General features: G+C 34.9%; 1 protein-coding gene across 5 annotated transcripts in view; it reads right to left on the minus strand.

Annotated features, from left to right (window-relative positions):
• Nucleotides 1-14: 14 nt before the first annotated feature.
• Nucleotides 15-12,499, minus strand: part of LOC115238880 (uncharacterized protein DDB_G0283357-like) — a 13,211-nt gene continuing 726 nt past the window's right edge. For 2 of the 5 annotated variants that reach the window (XM_029813020.1, XM_029813021.1), the window contains exons 2-19: nucleotides 12,144-12,339; nucleotides 11,843-11,901; nucleotides 11,468-11,651; nucleotides 11,200-11,372; nucleotides 10,645-10,761; nucleotides 10,308-10,433; nucleotides 9,567-10,230; nucleotides 8,622-9,453; nucleotides 8,133-8,436; nucleotides 7,248-8,027; nucleotides 5,856-6,779; nucleotides 5,312-5,686; nucleotides 5,033-5,133; nucleotides 3,606-4,714; nucleotides 3,117-3,333; nucleotides 2,311-2,415; nucleotides 2,101-2,226; nucleotides 15-1,186 (exon numbers count right to left, since the gene is read on the minus strand). In XM_029813020.1, the coding sequence (XP_029668880.1) occupies nucleotides 651-1,186; nucleotides 2,101-2,226; nucleotides 2,311-2,415; nucleotides 3,117-3,333; nucleotides 3,606-4,714; nucleotides 5,033-5,133; nucleotides 5,312-5,686; nucleotides 5,856-6,779; nucleotides 7,248-8,027; nucleotides 8,133-8,436; nucleotides 8,622-9,453; nucleotides 9,567-10,230; nucleotides 10,308-10,433; nucleotides 10,645-10,761; nucleotides 11,200-11,372; nucleotides 11,468-11,651; nucleotides 11,843-11,901; nucleotides 12,144-12,314 (6,903 nt within the window). In that variant the 5' untranslated portion in view covers nucleotides 12,315-12,339 and the 3' untranslated portion in view covers nucleotides 15-650. Of the gene's footprint in view, nucleotides 1,187-2,100; nucleotides 2,227-2,310; nucleotides 2,416-3,116; nucleotides 3,334-3,605; nucleotides 4,715-5,032; nucleotides 5,134-5,311; nucleotides 5,687-5,855; nucleotides 6,780-7,247; nucleotides 8,028-8,132; nucleotides 8,437-8,621; nucleotides 9,454-9,566; nucleotides 10,231-10,307; nucleotides 10,434-10,644; nucleotides 10,762-11,199; nucleotides 11,373-11,467; nucleotides 11,652-11,842; nucleotides 11,902-12,143; nucleotides 12,340-12,499 lie in introns of those variants that run through there. The other 3 variants (XM_029813023.1, XM_029813022.1, XM_029813024.1) reach the window with 3 other exon arrangements.

The following is a 12,499-nucleotide window of genomic DNA, read 5'->3' on the forward strand; positions in this document are numbered from 1 at the left end:
TAAAAGCAGCAAAATGCATTTTGAATGATTTATTTGACGGCATTAGGGCGCGTTCGTCGATCAGTAAATATATATCTTGATACTGTGTACAATGCATATAACCCATAATTTATATCAGTTCTATTTTCGTACTATATGATCCAATAGAAGCTTTCATAGAAAGAAAGATAACTTGTATTACAGGTTTAATCTAACAGAAACAATGCAAAGTCTTTTTAAATTATATATGAATAGAAAAACTGCATAATAATATTAGATAGAATAATAATAATATAGATAAACTATACAATAATACATTAATCAAATATATATTATTATATCTACATCTTGCATTTTTTATATACTTGCTTTGAATATAAAAAAAGCAATCTGTGACAAAGAATTAAATATAAATATCATAGATCATTGTAGTTTGATATTTATCATCGTGCTATCCACCAGATTTGATAATCAATTGATAATAAAAATGTCGTTATTATCGTTCGTCACGCATTATATCTATACTTTTTTCTTACAGTCTACCGAAAAGAAGTTTAGTGTGAACCGCGATACTGCATTATGTCTTACGTGTATGACATTTATGGTAAGCATCGTTATAATACGAAGAGAACGTTTACTTTCGTCTCTGTCTACTATGAGCGCACACGGAATCATTGTAAAATATTTAGCTGTCCGCTACTTGTGGCATAGATCATCCCTTGACCCGGCTGCGGTGCCCATCTAATGCAGTTTAGACTGATGTAGCCAGAGGTTTCCCGGCTGCTTTGCAACAATTCCCGAATAAGTACCATACTTTCTCTGTTACGTTTAATGTCCAGTTCGGTTCTCATTCGTATTCGCCAGTCTTGAACGTGCGGCCTGTAACCGCTGGGTGTAACATTGTTGTTGTTTCGTCGGGGGGTATTATTCGTAGAAATATTATCGTCGAGAATCTCGTCAGAGGAATCGTATGCAGATTCGACAGTCGAATCCGTCGATGAAACATTTTTCTCGTCGTCAGGCTGTTTTTCCTTTAACTTATAGATTAGAGCCATCGGAAACGGCCTGGCAGGGATATGAACCCTGCGTGACAAACCTACTAAGAGATGCTGTTGCGTTGGTGACATCGAGACAGATACTACCGTTTGATCAATTTTCGTCGAATAAATCCTTTCTCCCAGTGTTTCCCATTGCAGGCTGTAAATACCTAAGTCGAACGCAATAAACCATGCTTAATCTTATCTTTTAACAAAATAATTTTAACAAAAAATTTTAGTTTATTTTGTTTAGTTTGTGCATAATATAAAAAGTTGCACAGAAATATAGAAAAGAAAGAAATATGTTCAGTATTTATTGTACTATTCTGGTATAAAATACTAGAATAGTATAACCTTTGAAAAGTTACCATTTAAAAATATTTTCCTGCACGGTGTTATTGGAGTGAAAAAGATGCGATATAAAAATAAAAAAAAGATTATCTCTTTAAGATGAAAAAAAGCACTAAGCCGTACGCATTTGCTGAAAAAAAATGTTAGTATTTTGAAATCTCTATATTGTGTTACACACTTGTATCGAAAAATAAATAAATGTGTGTGTGTGTGTGCGTGCGCGCGTGTGTTGTGTATAATATTATAACTAAATTTTAGTAAAATAGAATTACTGATATGGCAGGAAGAGAATGATTCTATATGAAAATGATACTCAAAACTATAAAATAAAATCTTTTGTATAAAACTTTGCTTTTGAGAAAATTGATTTTAAAGATTAGAATAATAATATATTTTCTTTAATTTTATGCTCGTGTGCATAACTTTCAATGATTACATTATAAATAGATGAACTTATTTTAACAGCACAGCTTTACATAAAAAAAACAATATTATATTTAAGAAAATAGAAAAAATTTTGATATATTTTACAGATTTGTTCAACAGAAAGTTTCAAATATTTTTTAGTATTTTTTCCAATAAAGAATATAAAATCTTTTTATCTTTGACAATATTAAACAATTTATAAAATATTAATCTAAATTATTTAAATTTAAAATAAAAAAATAAGCATTTTGGAGTAAAATGATTAGTTTTCCAATCCCATTACTAAAATAAATTAATATGTATTTACCTAACATGGTAGTCACATTTATACGACCAGATGGCAAAAGAGTCGCTAGCAACTTTCCATCTGCAGATATATCAATACAGGCATCATTATGAATTCTACACTCGCGCACCACGACGTTTTTGTCAGCTGAAAAATCGTATTAGCTCAATGACATATAATGAAATACAGAAAAAGTGTAATAATTTATATTTTCGATGCTATTTTACTCACGGTCCGTAATATCAGGTATATCACCATTAGAAAAATCCCAGGCTTGTACTCGATAACTCTGCACTTCCAACGCTGAATTGAACGGCATGCCCACTGGTATATGTTCTAAGAAATAATTTGTGCATATCTTCATATGTTGCATTTATACATATATGTTTATTCAAAGATCCTTTTTATAGTTTTTAGATAATAGAATGATTCCTAACTGGTAGTGACTTCACATAAAAAAATAAGATGCCAAGAAAATGTAGAATACAATTTTTTTCCATATGAGTTTTTGTTTTTTAGAAAATTATTTTGAGAAATTGGATAATTAATACTTTTTGATAACGTGCATTAACATAAAAATTGTTCAATGCTAATTTCAAAATATATGATTAAAAGACTTAGCATCTTAAAAAATAACAGAAAATATTTAAAGTTTGTTGCAAACACATTATTTGTGTATCATAAAATGCTATTTCTGGCATTAATTATCTTTAATTTCTTAATGAAGAATATTATATTTCTGTTCTCTTATTCTGACATTGTTGAAATGGATAGATTATAGTTCTATAGCATAGCATCGATGTCAAAGTTATGCACAGGCTTAAAATAGAAAAAGAATATTATTAATTTTCCAATTTTTTAATTCCATACGTTTGATTAATTAAAAATAAATCTTTACATAAGAAAATATTACTCTCTTTGTATTTTTCATCTATATTTTTCTTACATGAGATTATTCTCTTTCTAATTGTACCAATAAGGGATTACTTTGTATATCGACACATGTCTACTTTAGTGAAAGAAACGGAATAAATTACCAATGTCCAAATATTCGTTATCGTTTGCAGGATCTTGTCCTCCCTCTCCTTCTCTTCCCCCTGTTCCTCCACCACCAGTTCCATCGTCGCCGCCACCACCGCCACCCCCAGGATTGCCACTAGTACCTTCTCCAATCCGTGATCCTCCATTAGCCGTGAGTTCGGAATAACGAGGTATAAAAACAGGCCCAAATCGATTGCGCCAAAACGCCAATACCTAAAAGATTTTACAGTTAATAATATATAGAAAGAATCTTATCTTTTTCGCAATGATTGAACCACATTCATTAATTCAAAGATAGTCAAGACAACAAAGTGATTTATAATAATGGACGTGTTTTGTAAATCATACATTATATTTATGGATTATTAAAAATTCATGACATTATGAAAAAAATATGAAATTAATCGTCGTATAATAATCGACTCTACATAAATAATCCACCAAGATCACATAAATGTATAAAACCAGAATTTAATGTACTATACCCTATTTCTGCTATTGTTCGACAATCCAGCCCAACCTGGTCCAGATTGTACTGTCGATTCGTTTGTCCGATCATTGTTTCTGGTGTCATTATTGTTGTAGAGGAAATTATTGATTAAGTATGGAGGAATCATATGCGACTGCAGAATCGGCGGTGTGTTGTGTCTTCTTCGAGGATTACCGGATAAATTGTCGAAATCATTCACCGGTACGCTGTTCACTTGCAATTCGGGCACGTTGAATTCTCGTCGAAGTACACCCGTGGTCGTGTCTACGAGTCGAGTTCGACGTCTCTGTTGCGGCGATCTGATGTTGCTTTGTTCGTCTCCCGACGAATAAACATAACTTCTCCAACTTACGTTGGAATGACCGGTATTCCTTTCTTGAGAGTTTCTCGATTCATCAGCGCGTCTTCTCATTGCCGGTTCGGATACTGTAGCATTTCTGTAATTCCGAATTAGATAGCTGTCGTTCAAATTTCGCGATTCGCGCGAATGATGTGCAGCATCGATCATTCGATTCTCATTTCCCGTTCTGACCTCATCATTGTCAATTGAGCTGCTACTCTGGATTCTTTCCACGATACTCTGCACCTCTGCTGACAAAGCGTGCTCGGAAGTCGAATGCCGATTATCTTCGCTTTGAGCGTTATCGTCGTAATTGATATCATCGCTATTGTCGCTGCTAGGTACAGCTACTACCGGATCACTTTGGCTCTCGGACGAATTATTATTAATGTTTTGTCTTCTCTGGCGAAACACTTGCATCAATTGTTGCCTCACTTCTTGGGTAAGATCACGTCTATTTCTGTTTATCGAGAAAAGATCCTCCACGGAGTCCACGCTAGATGTACAGGGCATAGGGCGAAAATTCGACGAGACGCACTCTCTATACAGATTTATATGCCTCAGCATGTCATTATCGCGATCATTCTCTGTCTGCAGACTACTATCGACGCTATTATTACGCGTTCCCTCATTCTGGTTGTCGACCGACAAATCGGTAGTGAAAGATCTATATTGACTAGATTCCAGTTCGCGTCTTGTTATCACTAATTGTGCTAGCAATAAGTCTGTTAGTTCCAGCGCCAAATGTAACAGCACATACAGTTCTAAAAAAAAAGTAGGAATCTCAAAATGTAGAAATATATAATGTTTTCAATATAAAATTTCATGTTTTCGAGAAATCCGAATTTAAGCTTATTTAAGCTCAAAGATAGAGCAAAAAATATTCGAAATTTCTTCGAGGTTTTATAACTACATATAAAAACATTTTATCTATTAAACACTTATCCTATTTAATTTTTTCAATTTACTTTTTCATGTAGAATTATTATTTTTCAAATTGCAATATTAACAACTATAATGTTAACACTATAATGTTTTATATATATATAACCATATAATCTTTTATAATATAATAAACTTACTATACATTTGTTCATAGAGAACATTGCTTTGGGAGCCATTTCCTGATCTTGTTACTTCGAAGAATTGGATCAGGGATCTCACCATCAAGCCAAGGACTTGTCTGAAACAATATATATTCATATTAATATATGTTGATTATTCATGGTTCTTCCATATAACATGTTTATGCTCAATATTTAATGTTTTATATATTGTGTGTGTATATACATATATATATATATTATATGTATATAATACTAACAATATAATATGATGGAATTAATATTATTATTCTTCACCTAGCTCTCAATCTTGTAGCTTCACGAATCTCTTCCATTTCTCGATTATCGTTGTCCCTACTAGCTTCTGATCGACGATTATCACCGTCAGATCCTCTATTGGTATTGCTATTCCGAGCTAAGGCTCTCTGCTGTCGGACCAACGTTTCTAGTCGTAGAATCATCTTTTGTAAATACTCGGATGTGTTCGAGCTTCGTGTTCTATCTATATCCACATCTAAACAGTCGTTGTTATTGCTGCTATTACACTGGAATGTATTTCTACGTAAAATCCATGGTCTTCTGAGATTCTTCATCTTGCAATGACGAAACGGATTATTGGACTGAGTTCTAAGATTTTGTCTCACGAGTCTGTCTCGATGCAACTTTAAACGTCTGAAAAACAAAATATATCATTAGAGACATTGTGATTGGTTTAGAAAGATAATATATAGTGTGTTTGCTTTTGTGTTTCTACTAGCTAAAAATATAATTGTTTTAATATTTTTAAAACCAAACACGCTGTATATTTCTTTAGAACATATTTATATATCTTCAGAAGCACCTGAGAGTTGTCTGTTTACTACGTTGTCTATTACAATTATTAGCAGATGATTCGAGCGACGATGGAAAAGCTGAGTTCGCTCCATCTTGGTTCGCTGAATCTTGCAAAAGGGAATCGACGGTGATATCATCATTGCTGCCATTATTGTTGTTATTGTTAGCGGTTGCTTCGCCCATCGCGGTGTAATTAGCATTCGTGTCCGATACTTGGGTCGATCTGCTGGGACTGGCGCGATCGATACTACTGCCGAAACTCGAAATGCTTGGTAACGGTTCTGTTGTTGTCGTTATCGCAGTAACGGCCGGTAAATTCGAGTTAGCTCCGATATTCGATACAACGCTGGACATACTGGGTAACTGCACGTCGCCGTCGGATGTTAAATTGGCATATGTATGATCGTCATTTTTCGCTCGCGGCGCGACATTGGCGACGCGAGAATCACAATTCTGACAGCGTGACGTCAGCCGTGCGTACAAGCCGTCCAGCATCTCGTTCAGTTTGAGACGCTGCATCCGTCGTAATTCGGTGTCACTCGGCAACAGATTCGAGAGACTTATATTGGTCGTGCTCTCCTCGATGTTACGATTGACGGACAACGTGGGCTCATCCTCGTAATTTTCATCGAGATCGGTTATTCCCCTCGAAGTTGACGGTTGATTCTGATCTATGTACGATCTCGTGTCGCGATCGTTCTCGCTGTTCTCTCTCTGATAATTCTCCAGAAGAGCTTTCTTAAAATTCTTTGCAGATTCGTTCGATGAACTCGCAGCCGAAGTTGATGGACCAGGATTGTCTCTTTGCGCCTCAGTTTGATCACTGTTCTGCCTTTCTATGCGAACTGTCACGTGTAACGATCGTATTTGTCGTTGTAGATCTTCCCACATTTTGCGCACTTGACACAACTGAACTATCTCTAACCGCGCTCTGTTAATAAAATTAAGAAAGATTGTTATTTTCGTCTAAGGATCAACAAGAACAATGAAAAATATGTCGTAACTGTACTTTCAAATATAATTATTTTCTAATACTATTTTATATTAGGTAATATGTTTCATAAGAATATTCTAACTCTAACTCGCTTGTTTAATATTTATTATTATTTTAATTAATAAATAAAAACCGCCTCCTCTCTTCCAAAAAAACAAAACAAAAAAACAAAAAAAAAACATGCAATAATTCTTCTGAAAATTGCGTTTTTGCAGTTATATTTTTTATTGACATCATCACATATATCAGAATCCACGAAAAATCTAACTGAAAAGCATTTAGGTAACTATTATGTTGTTTATTGTTAAAATGTTCATTTGTAAGTTTTCGTTTAAAAGACACACTCCAATTTCGAATGCTGATCTACTAGATCCCCCAATAAGAGTCGTACTTTCGTAAACTTACCGGCACAAACGATGCATGTTGTCAATATGACGACTAAGCAATTGAATTCCTTGCCGAACTCCTAGTGAACTTTCTCTCGGATCTATATTGCCGGCACCGAGTATTATTGGATCTATATCGCTAGAATCAAGATTTGCGTCATCTATATTTCGTTGATCCTGATTTTGCTGCTGTTGTTGCCTATCGATTCCCGTCGATCGATTGCTCTCGCGATTAGTTGCGTCAGTGATTCTTACTGTAACAGGATCGTTGACGCTTTCCGTTAATTCTACTGTATCCGCTACGTTTGAATTAGACATTTGCGAGTGAGCACTGTTAGAACCGTTGCCGGAGGGTATTTGATTTTGTTCCATTCTCTGTGATTGGTTTTCTCGCAAACTTCTAAACGGAAACAACGGCGGTTGTTCGTAGCGAGTAGGATTTGCAGATACAGGCGATAACAGGTGATTTCTTTGATCTCTATGTCTATCGTTAAAATTCTGATCCCCATTTTCCGATAAAGATCTCGATTGAGTTCGCTCGTTTGGTAAGTCGTTGGTGTATTCCGAGTTTCTGCTCGAATTATCCAACTGTATCCATCGGCTGGTCCATCGACGAGAGTTTGAGTTGCTATTGGAATTTGTATCGTCCAAATTTGAATCCGAATTACTGTTCTCTTCAAGGAGCCAATATCCATTCTCCGAATCATCCAAAGATACTTGTTGCCCAGTGTTGTTGTTTTCTATCCGATCGGCGTGTAAATTTCGCTGGAGAGCATCCAGCATTTTCCTGAGTGTATTTCTAAATATTAAAAATTTCGAATAAACATACAGCAATAAAGAAGTCTTCTTATAAAATAAAAAAAATATATATAATATATGATCAAATATGAAAATTTATCCTTGCCTACTACTGAATTCTTGAGATCTCGACATTTCTTGCAAATTTTGTATGTTTCTTGATGTTCTATTTTGAATATTATTTCCGTCTGATTCGTTATTTAAATTATCAGGGAATCTGTTCCTGTCACTTTCATTTAATCTGGGAGAACTAGCTGGCGCTTCTTGATTCTGCGAGTTTGCTCGTTGCGTAGTGGATTTAGGTACGTTTGGCTGAAACGCTGAATGACTTGAAACTGTAAAATTAGACGCACCATTATGGGATGTCGATGCTTGCGGATAGCTTTCGTCGCTCGAAGATGAACTATCTCCTAAAATAATATAAATTTATAATCTATAATGTATGAAAATATTATATTAATTTGTATATAAAATTACAGGTATGCATATGTAAATCGAAATATTTTGTCGAATTTTGATAATACGAGTATATCGAGATTTAAAAAGTCTGTTCTAAAGAATTTTATCCATATTTCTATTTATATAAAAATATTACCGATATAGGATGGTAACATTATTGGTCCTAATTTGCGCTTTCGTCGCCTCGGCGGTTCGTCCTCTATGTTTGTGGCGTCGAATCGTCTTCTCATGGCTCTCCCCGTATTTCTCGACAATGTATTCGTGTTCTCCCTACTATTCGCACTTTCGGGCCATATTGCGCCGTTTTCTTCATTTTCTCCGACATAACTTGTGCTAGGAAATACAGCAGATTCGTGTATCCTTGATGATGCGGAACTGGTGCTAGGTAATTGTCCGTCGTTTTGCGTAAGTGCTCTCCATTCGGCATCGCTTAAATTCACCTGCGAAGGATCAGTCGCGATGTGACGATTTCGCGGCAGAAAACCATACATCGCGAATTCGTCTCGCAATCGTTCGATCCTGGAACTTGTATTAGTAAATTGCGCCTCCATATTATTAAGCGCTTCGATCTCGTCGTTGAGAGCATTGCGAAGTAACTGGAGACGAGTATTACGATTGTTGGAATACTCGAATAAAGTTGTTGTTTGCCGTTGTAATCTCTCTCGCAATTTCTGCAATCGCACCAAGCACGAACTATTATTCTCGGCAGCGGCATTCAGAGCCTCCCTTAAATTATGAAGGGTGGTTCCGATCTCCTCTTGCTCGCAACGTTCCATCAATAATCGCTGGTATCGTTGTAAATGCCTCTCGAGATTCGTATTATTCGCTTGGGCGCTGGAGTTCAATTCATTTCTTAATCTTCGTATAGACGATTCAGTCGCCGCCGATGATTCGTTTCTGTTATTATTAGACTCTTCCGAATTTGCGGATGTTTCTGGCATATCCATAGGGTCTGTGCCACGATCGATCTTCAAACGAAAAATTAATACATTCTTAATACAAGCTACATCTCAGAAAAAAAATTTTCCATGATTGGAAAATTAGACAATAACATGTATATATATATATATATATAGCTCACCGTATCTCTGTTTCTGGAAATGTCAAAGTATCGTCTTACGAGCGTCACATACTGATCAACGAGATTTCTGTAGCATAAATTGATCCTCCTTTCCGGATCTTGAACACTCCTTCCGCGCATTCTTTCGTCCCACACGTTGTTCAATCGCTCGTATAATGTGTCCCTGAGGTGAGAAGTATTTGTCGCGTTAGGTTCTCGATCGCGACTCCTCATTGAACTATTCGGAAAATCGTCGTCGTTGCTGTCGTCCGCTGATCTGTTTTCGACATTGTCCGCATTCGTCGGATTCCCGGGCGGGCGAGGAGGATTTCTCGTGATATTCGGTGAAGATGTAGCTTCGTTAGTTTGATTCAGTTCTACATCGTAAGGCAGAAAACTATTACGACGAATCTCAATTGTTACAGTACCAGATGGAGTACTTGCAGATTGAGCATTGTTACGAAACGATATAGCGGTTCTAAGTTGTCGTACTAGCTCATGATGTCTATCGTTGCATCTACGATGGCACGAGGGCCATCGTAACATAGACATTGTACCTTCGGATAGATTACGTCGCCGTTGAAACCGCGCCTCTTCCTGCCGTGTACTGTTCCTGAACTGTTGATGATTGGCAAATCGCGAGAAGCTAGACATTTCGTGACCTCTGCGCATAAACAGATACGCACTGAAAAGATTTCTATTCAAATTTCGTACAGTCTCCGGCAAATCTCGATTTAATTTTGCATCGTATAATTTAAATACCGGGAAGCCCTATCTGGGGTGTGATTATCCGTCGATCCTCTTCCGTATATAGAGCTATGATTCCACATGTGCCAAGGTGAAAGCTCAACATCCGGAAAGCCTTCTCGCGGCTGATACCTAAAATTCCTATTTTTTGGGAAGGAAGAAAGTTATAATACATACATGTGATACAATATTCATTGTTCAGTTAATATAGTATCTTAACATCCAAATTTTTAAATAAAGCTATGAAAAAACATGTTCTGATAGCACAATGTGTATGATCAACACCAGACTTATATCTAAAATTTATTTTTATGTGCAATATATATAATATACAAAATCATAATGTTCTTACACCAAACTAGTTCTAAGTAATTGTCCTACAGGAGCCCGATCCCATTGTGGTTGAACTTGTGGTGTATTTGCAATTCCTGTGATTAGTTTTCTTCCTAAATTGTCAAAAGCTACATATCTGTAATTTTTATAAAGCTATCAAATATTAAGTTGTATAAAATAATCTAAAATAAGTCGAAGAATTTAGAAACACATACAGTACCTATAATAAAAATTGACTTGTAATATTTTTTATCTATATCAATATCATCCAAAGTGATAAGCACACGAGAATATTGACAAAATAAATAAATATCGCAGATTGTAATGTGCATATAAGTAGCGAAAAGAAAATAATCTATATTGCTACCAAAATTGTAAGTTGATTGATGAAACACGCTTTGTCTATTTATACAAATTTTTTTTCTCCCTACATTTTTCAGTTGTTTTTTTCCTTAGATCACTTAAGAAAAAAAATACTTTAAGAAAGGCATAAATTGTTCTTATTGTGCCATTCTCACAATATTTTTTTCTATCGTACTAGTCTTCTATACAATCTCATTTAAGAAATAGATACCTCACTTTTTCCTTATCAGTCTTTGTAGCAGCTACAGCGAAAGGTTGAGATTTACTCCAATCCCAGAAATGAATTTCATTGTATGTCGCTATAACTAATAATCTTTCAAATGGATGGAATGCAAGTGAAGCGATTACGGTATGACTATCAGCATTCCAAATTTCGCTACCACCCTACACAAACAAACTCATATTACAAATCTTTAGATCCATACTTTTATAATTTAGTATTAAAATATATTACATAGTTCAAAGAAAACTGTACTCACGCTTAAATCCCACACACGAACTTGACCTCCCAAGCAGCCAGATGCTAAGATTTGATTGGAAGATGGATGGAAAGCTATGCACCACGGAGTACGTGGATGTCCAGACAGAATTTTAATGTTTCTTCCCGTTGAAATTTCCGTGATATAAACATTGTGATTCCCATGTGTAGATGCCACCATAGTCCTAAATTTTATTTTTTTGTATATAATCTCATAATTTTTTATAACATTCCCAATATTGTATTACAAAAAAAAAAAAGAAAAGAAATTACTACCACCTATTACTATGTGCATATTATATCCTTTTCTTCCCTTAGTATTACCTTCCGATGATTATGATAAAGTATGTTACTGTATTTAGCTTTTGTATCTTACCCATCAGGACTGAAAACCATCAAAAATGTGGCTCTAGGAACACCAGGTAAACTACATTTCTATAAATAAACAAAAAATACTTATTATCTCTCTTGGGCTATATAATATTTAGCATTAGATACATCATTATTAACTTAGCCATTAAAAATTGATAAAGAACTATTATTGTTGCTGTCTATTTTATCAGACAAGATTTACTGTTGCATTAAGTACATTTTGACTCTTATAAATTAGAGATATCAACTAAAAATAAACACTAATAAAATTGTATGAGTACATGTATAGTCATATAAATACATACCAATTCTTTATGATCTTTTAGCACTAGGTTTGCTTCAGCTATTGGCTCCAATTCACGTGTACTAGTTTTATGAGTTGTGTGTAATCCGAAATCTCTCAGCATCAAATTGCGCAATATATTGCGCGATTTGCCACAATGGAGCAATTCTGGCCTCTTTTTAACCTTCCCCATTTAGGAGAGATTGTTCTTGCAAGTTCTGAAATGAAACACAAAACATTATAAATGCAATCTCTAGATAGAGATTCAATCTTCTATTTAAAAAGACATAAATAGTATAACTAACTTTGCAAATATTTTTTATTTTATTATATTTTATTTTATTACTACTTTTTTTCCTTGTTTCATGGTTTCTTTTT

Source organism: Formica exsecta, unplaced genomic scaffold (assembly GCF_003651465.1).
Source record: "Formica exsecta isolate Colony F162 unplaced genomic scaffold, ASM365146v1 scaffold362, whole genome shotgun sequence".
Taxonomy (NCBI): domain Eukaryota; kingdom Metazoa; phylum Arthropoda; class Insecta; order Hymenoptera; family Formicidae; genus Formica; species Formica exsecta.